Source organism: Triturus cristatus, chromosome 7, assembly GCF_964204655.1.
Source record: "Triturus cristatus chromosome 7, aTriCri1.1, whole genome shotgun sequence".
In the NCBI taxonomy this organism is placed as follows: domain Eukaryota; kingdom Metazoa; phylum Chordata; class Amphibia; order Caudata; family Salamandridae; genus Triturus; species Triturus cristatus.
The window spans coordinates 1,301,307,701-1,301,324,583 of NC_140590.1; the positions used below are offsets into that span (position 1 = coordinate 1,301,307,701).

The 16,883-nt window shown below is 42.9% G+C and overlaps 1 protein-coding gene across 1 annotated transcript in view; it reads left to right on the top strand.

The window, feature by feature from the left end:
• Positions 1-16,883, top strand: part of LOC146811941 (ADP-ribosylhydrolase ARH1-like) — a 127,451-nt gene that overhangs the window by 38,225 nt on the left and 72,343 nt on the right. The window contains exon 3 of the mRNA XM_085618910.1: positions 4,550-4,648. Within this exon, the coding sequence (XP_085475036.1) occupies positions 4,550-4,648 (99 nt within the window). The remainder of the gene's footprint in view (positions 1-4,549; positions 4,649-16,883) is intronic.

The window sequence follows — 16,883 nt, forward strand, 5'->3', positions numbered from 1 at the left end:
TCTGGCTGGTAATATTGGCTAGCTGGTAATATTGTGTCCATTGTTCTCACATCCAGTATATACAGATGGGAGAACAACAACCTGCTCATGTTTGACAAGAGCAGAATTCCGTTTGGGAATTTCGTTCCACTTCACTCATATTCTGTGTTTAAGGATGATTCCCTAGAACCAACACTTACGCTTTATCAGAATGAATATTTAAAAGATTAATAATCATCAAATATGAGATAGAAGAAAGAATGACCCCAAGTTTAAGGGGAAGGTCAGAGTTAGCACCAGTATATTGTATCTTAAATTGAATATCGGCAGCATAGTTAACTCCTTAACCGCGGCGCAAATTCCGCCGCGGTGCGGGAGTTCTATTGAGTGGGTGGGTCCGCGTCAGCCAACGGACATGCGCAGCACTAGCGAGGTAGTGATCGCGACGGCCGTTGGCCGAAGGGCACACTTAACGGGTTAATAAAACAATAACACTTAAGGAACAAATTAAAGGAGGTTAAATAATAGTTAAAGAAATCCACAATGCACAATAATTTTTTATTTATAAATGCCAGGTGTCTTTACTTTTGAAATGAAAATAAATACTTTAATTCACACACAACTAAATACCAATCCTAAAATTACAAATATACTAAATGAAGTTAAGACCTTGTATGCACCACCTGAAATAGAGATTTGTGTCGAAAGGTCTCATAGTGGTCAAAAGTACAGCCCCTCTATGTTGTTCATCAAGTGAAGTTCTTCCTACTGTAGCTGACACAGTTATCAATGCAAACCCCTTTTTTTCTTCCATTTCTTGAAATTTTCACAATGTTAAAGTGTAAACCTTGATCTTAATACATTAGCATTCAGACTATAAAACATACTGTCAGGATATTGAGGCAGAACAGTCCAAGATTGTTTTAGGGATGTGATGTGGAATGGAGGTGATGTGGTATAGAAACTCAGAACTGAGCAGCACGCAAAAATAACACACAATAAATTAATGCCCAATCAGTCTTTTCTTCATTAAGAAAAACTACTTTAATACACACACAACTAAATACTGTACTCATATTTACAAGATTTCAGATGAAATTACTAATTGGGAGTCTACCTTTAGTGGCATCACAGATAATGCAGGGTGAAAATGATTTAGAATTAATACAGGAGGCAACTAATCCTGTAAATGCAGTCAGTTTCTGTTATCTGTGAGGTACCAAGAGGCAATTTGCGCTCCGGCAGTCTTCAATCCTAAAAAACAGCAATGTTTCTATACATTCCTATTCGAAAACATGAGGCATTTCACGATCAAAGCGGTCAATCCTGTAAGCTGTGTCAAGTTTTTCAAAATTAAAAATTAGAGGGCTACTGCCTTTGTCACCGCAATTATTAATCCGTAAAAAAAACTGGTTGGCTTCAATATGAAAGTAAATAAACCCGACCACGTGGTCTCTGCTCAGTTAGACCTATCAGTCATTTTAAAAAGACTAAAAGTTTATATTGACATGGACCTCAGATCTTCCTAAGGCAATAGTAAACATTTTCCAGACCAAGAAAAGGAAGACATGTATTAAGCCCCTTCTTGTTGCATTTGCCAGAGAGTTCACAGTGTAAACCCCTTGCATACTGTACTTGTGACCGTAAACAATGTAAAACCCCATCCTTAGCTGTTTGTGATAGAGTTCGTATTGTAAAAGCCCTTCTTGTATTTGTCAGAGAGTTTACAATGAAAGAATTCCCTCCCATTGAAGTTGTCAGAAATTTCACATGGTAAATATGTACTTCTATATTTTTCAGAGTTGACAATCATTTCCTTATTGCATTTGTCAAAGTAAACTGTGTCATCCCCCATCACATTGTATACATCACAGAGCTCACAATATAAAACTACTTTGTATGGTTCCCCCATTATATTTATAAGAGATTTCACAATTCAATACCCCTTCTATTGTACTTGAGAAATCTGGTTTGTGATGTTCCAGGGTAGAAGGTAGTTAATCAGCCCCACTTGTGCTAATGTGGGTCGTTCACCTTTAGTGTCCAGGAGCCTCTATACTTCAGTTCCTTTTTGCACTTCAAACTAAGGGTAATAAGGCAAAGCAGCCCGAAGCTGACTTTGGGAGGTGATGAGGTCTAGAAATTTAAAACTCAGCAACACACAAAAAGAACAATAAATCAATTCCCACCCAATGTATCTTTAAAAAGGAAAAGGACTGTAATGAAAGCAGAACTAAATACTACACACACAGTTACAAATATTTACAAGGTTTCAAGTGGAATCTTTTAAAGTGAAACCTCTCCTTTAGGGACCTCACAGAATCCCAAGGTGTAAATCAGGTAGCCAAAAGAAATAGCTCAGCAGAACAACTCACCTAGTACACCTAATCTGTTTCTGTTACCTTTTTAAGCACTAGGTGCCAATTTGCACATCAATACGCTAAAGCTCTAGAAAACTAGCTTTGGTCCTATATAGGCCGATTGCAGTACACAAGGCTTTTCACGATCAGCAAGATTAAGTCTGCAGGCTTTTCAAGTCATTCATAGTGTAAAATGAGAGGCCAACTGCTTTTGTCGACCACATTTAAAAAACGATACAGAACATGAACATAAACATGATCATATGGTCTCTGCCGAGGTAGACCCATGAAACATTTTAGGCAGACCTAAAGTATAAATTTAAATAATACATTGAAATGAACATAAAGTCTACCTGTGATAAACTGTGCATTTACTGTGACCAGGCCTAAAAAGGGACCTCTCTACAAAAACCCTTCTTATTGCATTTATTCAGAGATTTCCCAAAGTAAAACCCCTTATTAATGCATTTATCATAGTTCAGAATGCAAAACAACTTCCTAGTCCATTTGCTAGAGGATTCACAATGTAAAAGCCCTGTCTGTGGAGTTTGGAACAGAGTTATGTGAAACCCTTTCCTATTGTATTGTTCAGAATTCACAATGTAAAGCCACATTGTATGGTTTTTAGCTAGTAGTTAAATGTAAAACTAGATGTATTTGACCTGGCCTCTGCATCAGAAAACACCAGTCTACAGGCCTTAAAACAGTATAATAACATGGTTTACACAGTAAATAGTTCAGGACAATTGCCCTCTTCAGAACTTTTCATAATAAACAGAATCAGACCCACGGCATTTGACATAACTTTTCTCAATGAACCAATTAGACCTACAGCCATGATCATTTCCTTGTTACCACTACCAGCTTGGGCCTACTGCATTTATAATAGTATTGGCAATACAATCACTCTTTTTCAGAAGAAGCACATAAAGTCTGCTCTGTCAAATCCTGCAGCGATCTAGATCAACATGTTGGTGAAGCCAAAGTCCCCCTGCCAGTGGTGCTTCTTAAAGCTCTTTTTCTGTTGATCACATAAGGTCACAGTTGTGTTGTAATGCTGAATCTAGATACAACCCCACTGCTACCTTAACACTTAACTTACAACTAAGTACAACAGAACACCTCAGATTCATTCTTAATACATCCTGCTTGTTCTTTGTCCTATGTCTTCCAAATATTAATATTTTCTTTGTGACTTTCCACTTTTGATGCAAATCATACAGACGTTTTTAAAAGATTCTTATGTGATTCCTCTTAAATGTAATATTTGTTTTTATGCAAATTGGATTTATTGAACATACATAGACTACTCATTTAGCTCTTGAAATGCAGTTAAACACAAGGCCTAGTTCTTCAGTCTTAAATTGGAGAAGGAAATATCCATCCAGTAACACAATTGCACAGGTATCGAATTTTCAACGTGACCAAACTATATGGCAAACCACTTACTTTACTGTCTCCCTTTCCTTGACTGCAAAATGTCTGAGTAACTTGAAGTAATTCACTTAAGGATTTGCAACAATCTCTATCTTTTATGGATTATAATGTTGCTTCATATATAATAACAATGTTACCCATTATAGGACATGCACATTCCCCAAAAACCTGTCTCTTGGTTTCCTCATAGCAGCATCAATCCAGCATTTGGTGGGGCAAAGGCGGATTGAAGGTTTCCAAGTTAATCTTTTGAAATTATTACGCTTAGTAAATGTCACTCATAGTCATTTAATGTACTAAAGTGGAACACAGAACTTTAAAAAAAATTTGTAATTAGTGTTAATCATATTTATCCATGATATTTGTTGCATTATTTACATGTTAAATCTTGCAGTGGCTCTGCTCTTGCTTTGTCCTGTAGGGCAAAGCCCGACTCCTGCCACATCTCTTAAACTTGATTTTTTGGCTTTCTTATTTCAGTATAGGAAGAAAGAACCTATTATATTGGCATTTATTGGGTTCTGTGGTGTGCTGTTGAAGTGCCATTGCCCTGGGATACTTATACAGTATTCTTTGCTGGTCAGTAGTCAAATATTGGTGGTACATTGGCACCTGCTTATTGTAGCAAGGAGAGCTGCTAATGTAACATCACCATTCAGGGTTAACACTGGGTGTTTCATGTGTGAGTGAGTGATCCCTACCTGTTGTCCTGAAGGATTTCTTATTTAAATTGTATGTACAGCTCACATAATGTTTTATGTCCGTGGTTGCAGGTGGGGAACTGGATGCCATATGGCAGAACATGGCGAACAGATATGTGGAGGCAATGAAGGACATGGAGGGGCGGAAACCCGGGCCCACCAGCATTCTGGGTAAGAGCGGCTCAGGGAACAGAGTATTGGTGGTGAAGACGTTAAGTGCATGACAGACTGCAGCTACTTATAGCCTCCCATTTTTTAAAATTATGATTTGATTTTGCAGATTATTTATAGAGCATTATGTGAGAAGTTGGCCTGGTATATGCTGTCCGCTTATTAAAGTGGGCACCTTGCACAAGTCCAAACGACCCTTATGATGTATGAGGTCAAAGCTAACCTTTAGAAAGCTATCCTAGTGGTAGCTCTGGAGAGCAGCCTTCATGCTTAATCTTGAAGGAATGTAAAGCACCTTGCTTTACCAGAATATCACCTCCTGAATGACTAAATGAAGGGGAACCACACCGTAGTTATATAAAAAATATTTATTTATTAATAGAACACTCTCTACTATCTTCTACACGAGGATAGAACACAAAGCACACAACAGGGGGAGACCAAACCATATACTAAAATAGTGGCATAACAGTCACGACTGAAATCAAGACAAGGTCTGGAGCATGTAGAATCGCTGGGACCCAAGGAACCACCCAAGGTGAGTAGACAGGGTCCCCACGAAGGGTGGGTGCAGTGTGGGAACATGACCAGGGGCTCCGTTTAATTCTATGGGGAAGTCGCAGTTACACTTTTAAAGTTTAAGGACCCTTCTAGGATGACTTCGAGCGAACCTCTTGGAACTGGAGTTTGAAGAGCCACGCCACCCATGGATACCGAGGTACCCGAGTTACCTATCCCAGAGGAGCCGGGTGCATAGGTTTGAAGTAGCGTCGGAAACTGCAGTCGGTCTCAATGGAGAGCTGCAAAAAAGTACTGCTGCCGTGAAGGCGAAAAGGGTCTGGTGGAATCCAAGCCTGGATTCTGGAAGGAAGGAACCTGAAAGCAGAGGGGACAGAGTCTGGGTCACTTCAGAGTGACCAGGTGCTCGGTAGACGGATGCCCACCGATGTTGGGTGCATTAGGTGCAAAGAAGGGATGCTTGACTGCAGCCACGAGGACCAGGAGACATCGAGGATGACCAGGAGCCGGAGGTGAGCTGTCCCATGAAGGAAGTCAAGTGCTGAGGGGTCGGTGTCGGCTGGTACACCAACAAGCCTTGGCGAAAGCAACCCACGCTGGAAGGTCAAACAGGTGACGGTGTGGACCAGCAAGGTCCAGGGGGCTCACCAAGCAATGGGGAGTCAGGGCATGTCTGGAGCAACCAGGAAAGCCCAAGAACAATCCAGATGACCCTCAGGAGGACTCAAAGGCCGAATGACCTGGAGTCACAAGGGGTCCTCGAGTCAGATTGTAAAGCACCAGCCCACGGAGCACTCGTTGCGAGGAGGCCTGAGTTCTTTGGTGCAAATACTGTTCAAGGTCAGGACTACACGGAGTCCAATGCACAAGCTCAGGAATCACCAACAAGTATATGCAACAGCAAATGGACACAGTGCTCAGGGGTTCTGGTTATGCAGTCCCCACGAGGGATACTGGCCTCAAACTCGGTGAGAGGGCAGATCAACCTCAGGGACCTTCAGAAACCCACCTCCTGTATTGCTGAAATGTTCGAAGTCCGCAGGAGCTCAGGAGCAGCAGACCGGTCAGTTGTGGTTAGTTGCCTGCAAATGCAGGGAAGTGACTCCTTCACTCCAAGGGAGTTAGATTCTTCAGTTGTCTTAAGTGCACCACAGGTCCTGCTCAGAATCTTTATGGAGCAAAGGCACAAACTAAGATCGGACGGAAAGGGGGACGAAGTCTAGCCCAGTCGAGGTCCAGCGAAGTCCAGAGTGTCCAGATGGTTGAAGGCCAGTGGTTTCGTCTTGTAGAATCTTGTCCACGTAAAGTCTTACAGCCAGATAAACCCTTTTGTACCCACGGGAGAGGGTTGGACAGATTCGGGGGACACTCCTAGCAGAGGGGCAGGACAGAGGGGTGGTAACACTCATGTCCTTTGTCCAGTTTCACACCAGAGCAGGAGCCAATGGCTCCCAGAACTGGTTTGAACTGGACTATGCACAGGGACACCAAATGTGCCCCAGGTGCAGACTTTCAGACACTCTCAGAGTGCACCCACCCAGCCCCAAGACACTAAACCCTGTCTAGGAGGTGGTCACACCTCCCTGTGACAGGATGCCTGTTGTGCTGCCTTCCTCTGCTCGAGCTTGGCTCAGCAGCAGGCGGGCAGAAATGTATCTCTGGTCGGCAGCATCCATTTTGTGCAGTCCGGGTCGAGAAGGCTGGTACCGGTTAGACCAGTGACCCCACGAAGTTCGCTTCTGAAGGGTGGAATCATACCTCCCACACCAGTTACTGGTGTGGAGGTATGATTCCAAGGTGTTTGATACACACACTATGCAGACGTTTTCGAGATACCATTTACCGCAAGGTTATCATGCACCTCTACCTATATGTCCTGCTGAGTCACAGACAACCCGGGAGAATGGTCTCCGAAGACTGCAGAGAAGCTCTGCTCATGCAGGGACACCCTCTCACTGAAAATCCTGCACCCTGCCTTCAGGATTGTTAAGGCCTGCTATAGGGGCGACTTATACATTTTAAGTGTAGTGACCAATAGATATAGTGAACCTATATCTAAAGTAAGTCGTGCAAGCATCAGCTTATACGGGTTGCAGTAGCAGACCTTAAGTTCAGTTTGCATGGCCTCTCATGGGTGGAACAATACATGCTTCAGCCCTTGGGAGGCCTCTGGGATACCTATGCCCTGGGTACATGGGCACAACATACTAGGGACTGATAAGGGTACCCCAGTATCCAATCTGAAGTGTACCAAAGTACATGTATGTCAATTTAAGGGAGAAAGCAGATAGACTGGGAATCTGATTAGCAGGATCCCAGTCAGACTAGTCAGAAACAGTTAGACATCAAGCAAAAAGTGGGGGTAACCATAAGAAGCAGATCCTACTTTCCTACACATTAATGCTAGAATATAGCAGCTAAATGCTGATGTTTACATCGTGTAACCTAATCACCACACAAACCCCTTTTTAATTGGGTAACTCCCAAGCGTTTTTGTAAAGTATAACTAATACATTTGTTTTTTTTTCATTTCTGAGGATGAGTCTTTCCATAATTTCACACATAGGACTGAGAAAGGTCTTCCGTCAGGTTACTCTTTTCAATTTATGCATCGGCAACAGCACTTTAAGCGGTAAACAGTTGACTGAAACTGCAGATATGAGGCATTTCTGTGTGCTTTACCATCTGGTGGACAATGAAGTATATGTAAGGTATGTGGTCTTGAAGATTTTGCCTCCTTTTCCATCTGCAGTCATTATGTATCGCAGCTTGTTTGGTAAACTCCAAAACAGTGTGTCCGAATCCTATTAAGAGGGCCAAGGGGCAAGCAGGAGCTACTGAGCCTAAACATGGGGGTTGAGGCCTTTTACGCTTGATTTTCCCGGGGCCCAACCTTCCATTGATCCTGAGCAATTGTGCCAAGTACACCTCCAGCACTTGACTCTCAGTGGTAGCATGAGTCCAAGGCTTCTCGGGGTTGAGGTAGACATAGGGTGGTGAACACATGCTCGTATCTCAAAATGCTTTCAGCAGCAGCAATAAATTATTGTCTATTTGATTACTTCTTTAATAATAAAAGGATAATTTATATACGAACATAGAGTAAAATATGACATTCAGAAACCATACAGACATCCTCTGAGGTCAGGGCTCTAGTGTTTTATAGGCGGGTCCCTGAGTCCCACTCCCCTTCTTCTAGCAGTACTGCTTATTCTCTATTTACTATTGGTGACATTCAGGTTAAGCCCCACTAGTATTCTGAGTTTAAGGAGTCCCACAATAAGGTCAAAAGTGTTCCACTGCCGAAGAGCTATATGGCAAGCAAGTTCCCTTGGGCCCATCTGGCCCGTAAATGCATTTTACCTGCACTAGCAGGATGGGAGGGACGGGAGTATTTGAGAACGCCCCCTTCGCAGGTACTGAATCTGCAGTGGCTGTCTCTGGTAAGTTCCTCACACGAAGCCTGGGAGGGGCAGCAGTCAGGTGTCCTCAATTTCCTCACACACGGTCCTGTGGAGGCAGCGGACGGGGAATTCTTGATGCTCTGCTGATTCTGGTTAGTCTCTTGGGACCCTCCAACTACACGGTGGCACTCCTCCGCATACAGGGGTCACCAACTCTTCCCTGCACATGGGCAATGACCAGATCAGTGCAGCAGCTATCACTGCACGCCTCACTACATGGATCCAATCCACCGAATCGCTCACTAGACCTCACTCCCTCTCGCACTCTCCTCTTTCTTTCAGGGCTCATTGGTTTTGGAAAACAGGCAGGCACTTGTGCTCCAGGCTCCAACAGCAGATAATCTTGAAGTCCCTGTGTGATGTCCCCTCACCCAGCTGAGGTCACAGGCAGAAGTCTTGTAGAGTTTTCCCTCGCACAGCCTGACTGGCTGCTTGACAGTGGACAATTTTGGGGGGCTCGAACTCCCCTTATTATAGTCCATTTCAAGTCATCAAATGTTATTTGTAGTTTGAGTATTTTAAGTTTATTTCGCAGTCTTCTTCCTTTTAAAGTCCCCTCTCTTCTGCCCTTCCTCTAGAAAGCAGTCTGTCACAGCAGGCGTGAAATCTGGCAATCCCACAACACAGGCCAAGGTAGTGACTAGAGGTTCACACCTGGATGTCAGCCACAGTGATATGTGTATCAAAAGGTTACCACAGGGCCACGGCCCAACTCTTTATGATCCTCTTATCAGCCCCATCTCTTTCCTGAGATGTGCCCAGGCCTCTTCATAGTCGCCTCTCTCTGAATCACAGAGCACCCTTTGAATTGTTTTGAAGAGTCTGTCTCTCCCTTCCTCCAGTGTGTCCCATCCAGCACACAGGAGTGCAGCAATCCGCAAATATGTCTGGAGGGGATTCCTTGACCTCCTCATTCTTCTTCTGTTAGCCCTGGGTCTCTGAAAATGGAACCTAGAGTCTTCCAAGTATTGCGCCATTCACAGGCACACTTACATCATGTACATGTGCAGAACTGCACACCAAACCAATGTAGTCCAAGGGCGAGTGAGTTAAGCATGCTGCACGAGAACTTTAAATGAGAGAGCCTGTAGGCCTCACTCCAATGACTCTGGTAAAAAGAACCTGTCCACTTCTGCTGATCACTTCACAGTATGCTGCCACCATCGAACTCCTGCTGCTGTACTCCTGGTAAAGTTACTATCTTTTCAGCACTTTGAGGGTAGCATTTTGGCCACCCCCCCTGGTCTGAAAAGACGGAAATCCATGAGACGGGCATATGTCATGGTGCACACCCATGGGCCATGTTTGCTTGTGACTACAAAAACCAGTGTCAGGTATCCATACTTTACAATTGTGGCATTCAGGGCAGGGGTGCATGGCCATCACCATGCTAGGGATTTCTGAGTGCATTACCCTCGTCCAGTCTGTACCCTACAGTGGACACTTCTCGCACTCTTTCAGTCAATTCAATTCAATCGATCTTTATTCGATCAAGTTAAAAATGATCTTAAAAGCACACACAAAAAACATCTTCATAAAATTATTACAGAATTCTATTTTAAAATTACAAATATTTCAGCGCAATTCTAGAATAAAGACAAGAATGCATTAAAAAAGATAAAAATCATTGCATATACTCGGTCAAGGTACTTGTGTTGTTATTTAGCGATCTCATTGGTCTATACGCCATCCCCTTCCCCTTCCTCATGCAGGCCCATAAGAATGACACAACTGAATAGCAAACCAAAGGGTCAGGTAGTGTTTTTAGAAAATATAGTGCTACCCGGCACTGCTTAAAATACCTTTTCTTTAAGATTAGTTTGAGGTGAACATTCCTTTCATTTTCATATAGCCTGCAGAATAGAACTAGGTGCAATTCAGTTTGTGCTGATAAATTATCACATGGGCACGCACTTAAATCAGAATGGTTGTATGTTTTTTCAGGATAGCCTAACATGAGGAGAATCAGGTTAGTGCAAAACCTCAGTAATATGAATCTGTGTTGCAACCTATTTACATTCACTAAGTAAGAGAACCGCCGTCCCCCCCCCTCTCTTAATAGTGGGTTAAGGCAATATGCCCGGGAATCGTGTTTCTCTTTATAGTGTTCCTTAAGCTTGTACTCAGACATCAGCATAAACATGTCACTAACCTTCTGTTTAGAGACCTTCTTACAAACCAGAGGATCTTTAAAAAGTGTGTGGAGACCAAACCCCCTTAATGCTGACTCTATATAACTAAGCCACCTAAACCTCTTCCACTTATCCATAGCTAGGCAACTCCTTATTATTGATTAAGTGGCACTGTGTCTCTCCTCCAGATTGAATGCCAGAGGAGAAGTGGGGCTAGTTGTATATAATCTGTGATATGGGGCAAGCCCAATTCCATATGTAAGCTACCGTTTGTAAAAGAGGGAGGGAGACCCACTACAGATTTTAAAAATATATTCTCAATAATTTGCAGTGGTGTCGGTACTACCATACCCCAGACCCCAGCGCCATAGGTCACTGCTGCTTTTACTCTGGCCTGATAGATATTTTTTTTATTGGTAATAAGAGTTTAGCACCCAGTTTTCTAGCAAAGGATTTTACGGCGATAAAGCCCCTCTCCATCACCATCTTTCTTCCTTCCATCAATTTTGCCCTGACAGGTCTTTATCAAAAAGTATACCCAAGTAGGGGAAAGAGTCCACTACCTCAATTCTTTCTGCATCCGCATGGAAGTACGGCACTTTTTCTTTTTTTGTAGCCCCTGCTATTATTACAAAGGACTTGGTTTGGTTCACTTTCAATTGTAATGAATCCATAAAAGAGACATACGCGATTATCAACCTTTGTAACCCAGTCCCCGTTCTGGCAAGTAGCACCGCGTCATCTGCATAAGCCAATATTGGTAGCATTTGATTTTCAAAGAGGGGGACGTCTCGAGTGGCCACTGTGAGTGCTTTTTCAACTCCATTTGTGTATAAGGAAAAGAAAAATGGGGCCAATACACAGCCCTGCCTTACTCCCCTGGAGATTTTAAAAGAACGTGTACAATCTCCAGTCTTTGTATATTGAACTGATGCCGTCGCATTTGCGTATGATTGCCTAATAAAATTTAGTATAGCTGGTTCGACCCCCATCGTTTTCATTATAGTCCATAGCTTATCATGGACCACGCAGTCTAACACCGCGCTCAGGTCCATGAATGCCATGTATATTTTGAAATATGGTGCGTTTACTAACTTCCAGAAATCGCAACTGTTTCCCGAGCTGGCTGCCTTATCCAGGTCGGCCCATAAATCCTCCCTGATTTCCCTTTCTCTGGTTTTCCGTGCTAATTTGTATGAGGCCCGCAATGTTCTTATTTGTTCGTGATTTCTAGACCTGGCCTTTAGAGCATACAGCACAGCCTTCCTAGCGTTTGTACATGATGAATCGAATCAGCCCCTGCCTTTTTCTCTATTTGGCGCTTTTTTGCTTGTAAGGCCGATTTTATATTTTCTAAGACATTACGAAAAGCTAGCACAACTTACCCTGCATCAGCTTCTGGGTCTAAGCACAGTTGTATATTATCTTGTGTCTTTAGTATGATTTCTGGAACCAACTTAATTTTATCAATGTGTGCCCATTTTAACTGGACCCCATTTTTCCTAGCCACAATTGGTGTTTCAACATTGCTACACTGTTGTTTCTCCAGTGCTAATATCTTCAGCTCTATTGAAACTATGGCATGATCACTAAAAGTCGTGAAGAAATTGCCTACCTTAACAACCCTTGCATTGAGAGGGGAGGTCAAAAGTATGTAGTCAATCGTTGACCGCACCCCATTTCAATGAAAGGTTTCCAGAAAAGTGTCTGTTATGAGGTCTGGATCACAAATTATTTCCATATTTAGGGAGGCTAATAGCTTATTTAAGCCGTTGCCATACTCACTGTGTGTGAAATGGTTTATAGGATTTCCTCCCATGTCCTCTAACCCAGAAACAGGCAATGTATTGTAGTTACAGGGGTGTATATTGAAGTCACCTAACCATATGACATTTATATTCGAAATCTTAATGTTACATACAATGTCAGTAATTGCTTTGTCAACTTCCCCCACAATTGTGTGCATCTTTGTACCAAATCTATTGTTGTAAAAATGTATTAGTACCCATATTCCTTCCTGATGTATCTCCATCACCAAGATGTGAAAAGTTTGATTTGATTGTGGATTCATCTTAACTTTTACTAATAAATCATTCCGGATTAGGGTCAAGATACCCCCCTTCGCCCTTCTCGAGGTAGATGGATTTGCTTGGGTCTGAAAGGATCGGTAGCCATTAATAAATCATGGCTCCGTAGCCCATGTTTGCTGGAAACATACTATTTCATGCTCCTGCCATATCTTTAGCCAGTTAGTGTCACTCACTTTGTGGGCAATACCAGCTACATTCCATGAGGCTATTTTTAATGCCTTTCTTTGTGTCTCCTGCTGTATAAAAGGTGACTGTACGCTCTCACTATTGACCATAGTCAGGGAGGGTTGCCTTTCACGATTCATCTGAGAGCTTATATGTACTGGCTGTAGTCCGTCACAAGCATCAAGGTCGGACAGAGGCGCAAATCTGTTCTCGAGCCTCCAATCCAATAAACCAGAATTTCCCCAAGATGCACCCCCATCTGTCCTTCCTTAAACTGTAAGTAGCCCTCAGATCTCAATGGTGCAGTAGGTCTATAGTAGAAACCCAATGGTAGGACAGTGATATGTGAGCTTCTAATATGAACATTGCCCAATTGTGCCAGGAGAAAGCCAACAACAAATTCACTTTTAAAATTTAAATTTAAATTGGCACATTTCCCAACACTAGAACCAAGGGGTCAGCTACTGGAGGGAGGTGTAAGGTCTGTGCTCCATTCATCTGATTACTCAGGGCCGAGCTTGCTTCCTTCTGAAAACCATCTTGGCTGCCCTGTCCTATTGGTATTCTATTTTGACCTTTTGGGGTTGTATTAAAATTATCCGCTGCCTCATTTGTTTAATCACCTGTTTCTTTTAGGTTATTGGAACTAAGAAACCTTATGTTACTACAAGCAGAATTACTGAGTGTACCTGGTGTTACATTGGGGGTTATTCCCTCCCGATTATCACTTACCTGTTGGGCCCTATTTGTTATAACAGGAAACATGTTTGGGGCCATTATACTCGAATCAGTTCTGGGCCTCTCCTGGAGTATTTGAGGCTGTCCAGCCATCATTGGGCCAACTTTTATTAGTAGTGCCTCTAGTGCACAGGAATTTTCTTTGACCTGGGATTCTAGGTCGGTAAATTTCTCCTCTATCTGCCTTAGTCTTAGTGAGATGGGGTTTAGCATAGTGGAAACCAGTATTTCTATTCTCTGCCACATAGTTTCAGTCATCAGAGAACATGGGGCCGTATTTACTGTTTCCGAACCACTTGGTTCTTGCTGAGCTGGTTCGAATACTACCTTCCCCTCGTTAGGTCTTGCGCCTAGCGGTGCAGTGCGCAGAACTGCTTGCGCAGCGCGAGTCCTTTAGTATCTGAAAAACGGGGTTTTGAAGCTGACCTAGGAATTGCACACGCTCGGGCGTGTGCTTTTCCTTACGTGCGACGCGATAGGCCTTTGCGTGCGTCTTTTTCTAAAAGACTGCACGCAATAGGCCAAAGGCGGGCGCATTGCTCTGCCCATGGCCTATTGGTGTCTATTACGCACTTGGTGCGCGTAATAGACACCAATAGGCCATGTGGTTTCAATTATAGTGCCCAGACACAGGCGCGATAATTGAAACCACGTGTGTCGCTGTGGTGCGCGCGCACCACTTGCGGGCGTGTTTTGTACAATAGCGATCGCTTTCGGGATCACTTTCACTGCCGCTTGTTAATGTTGCCCTTGTACTTTTTCTGTGCTTTATTCTTTAGTGTTTTGAAAAGGCGGCGTGCCTATTATGTTGCTCGCCGTTCCCCAGCCTTATGTTCCGTTGCCGTTTGTGTTTCTATACTTAATGAAGCAACGATAGCAGTTGATCATATTATCCTACTCCTTTGATCTTATAATGTTATTATCGATCTCAGTGTAATGTTGATTAATTTTGCTAATGTGAAATTTGAAATTATAATTTTTTTCCCACTAATGTACACTGATGTCGCCTGTTCCTTGTAACCAGGGCTTCAGTGGGATGGAAAAACTCGGGGGTCTCTCAATGGGGCATGGCCAATGTAATTAGGGGCATGGCTTAAAAACACGTATACTAAAAATCTGTGCTTTGTATAGTGTGCCACCCCACTTGTATTTTGCTGTTTCTGCCATTGCATCCAGATATATGATATAGTTAAGTTTTACTATTTTGTCAGTCTGACTGCTGATATTAACCCCCAGATACGTAGCTGTTTGGGTCAAGCCTGGAAGAAGGGTATCATGAGTAATTTCAGAGTTGGTTATTATTTGAGTTTTACTAGTATTAAGCTTGTACCCTGAGAAGACCCCAAAGCTATGGGCCGCCGCGGTCGTTTCCGCTATCGCCTCACTAGGATTAGTCATGTATATAGCAATATAGTCCGCGTAAGCGGTTACTTTAAGAGATACATTGTTAAATGTGACCGGAATAATACCTGGGTTGTGTAATAAGTGTCGAATAAAAGGCTCAATGTATATTGCAAACAGGAGTGGCGATAGGGGACACCCCTGCCGCGTACCCCTCTGAATATTGAAGGGTGATGAAGTTAGACCATTGAGCCTAATTGTTGCCATGGAGTTTGTGTATAGTTCTTGAACTGCCGTGACAAACCTTTGACCGAGCCCTGCTTTTTCCATGGTTAACCATAAAGACCCCCAGGTAACCCGGTCAAAGGCCTTCTCAGCGTCAAGCAGCATCATAGATATTTTGCCCCCGATCTGACCGGCAACGTCGAAAGCGGAGATTGCAGTATTAATATGTGTTGTAGTGTCCCGACCAGGAATAAAGCCATGTTGTTGATCAGATACCATTTAGATGTATAACCGGTGCTAATCTAGAGGAAAGAACTTTGGAAAAAATCTTAGCATCGTGATTAATAAGGGAGATCGGGCGATAAGAGCCTCTTTCCTCTGGCGGTTTTCCTTTTTTAAGGAAAACAACTATATTAGTCGATTTCCAAGAGGGCGGTACCGCCCCGCCTTCCAGTATACCATTAACCAGCTTCAGAAAAACTGGATCGAGAATCTCCCCGAAAGTCCTATAAAACACAAGAGGAATAGTGTCCTCTCCCACTGCTTTTCCCAAAGGAAGGGCCCTAGTAGCAGCCCGTATCTCCTCTATACCCACATCCCTATCCATTAAAGCCGTTATACATGGCTCTGTTGGGGTCATTTCATTGTCCCGGATATACTCCGCAGCTATGTGCTGATTAAAGGCTAAGTTGTCGCTATAGAGATTGGCATAAAATTGTCTGAATTGTTCCAATATATCCGTCGTCTGATTATAGGTTAGACCGTCACTTCCCTTGATACTCATAATGGGTGTATTAGCCCGCTGATCAGCCAATTGGTATGCTAGGACACGCCCAATCCTCTCCCCATATTCATACTGTTGAGTTCTGAGTTTAGAATACTGGTTCGCCACTTTCTCCTTTAACTTACGACTCAGACTAGCCCTAACCGATAATAACTGCTGGTAGATCTTGGTTTTGCCCATGTCCTTTTTAATAATGGCATTAGCATGCAATCGCTCTAAGTCAGAATATTCCCTGCGTTCAGACTCAGACTTCTTAGATTTTTCCCTATTCTGTTCAAACAAGTATTGTTGAGTGATACCTCTAATGTAAGCTTTAAGACAGTCCCAGACTATGGCCCAAGAAGCAGTTAAAGAATTGTTAATAATAAACTCAACAAGTAATCCCTGAACCCGCTGGACATAGTCTGAATCCTTCAGTAGATATTTGGGAAATGAGAAGGGCCTTATAGGCCCTCTCGCACCAGCCTCATATTGAATAGTAAATATTAGGGGATTGTGGTCTAAGGTGATATTCTGACATGCCTCTATGCAAGATTCTTCAACTCTAGACTGATTTGCAAATACCATATCTATCCTTGAATAGTGTCTATGTGGGTTAGAAAAAAAAGTATAACCAGGGGTTGTCGGATAAACGGCACGCCATATATCTACCAACTGATGAATATGCATTAGGTCCCTTATGGCTGTTGTTGTCTGTAACATTCTCGATCGACCCCGAGTATTAGTAGTATCCAGGCTTTGATTCAAGATACAATTAAAATCACCCATGACAACAAG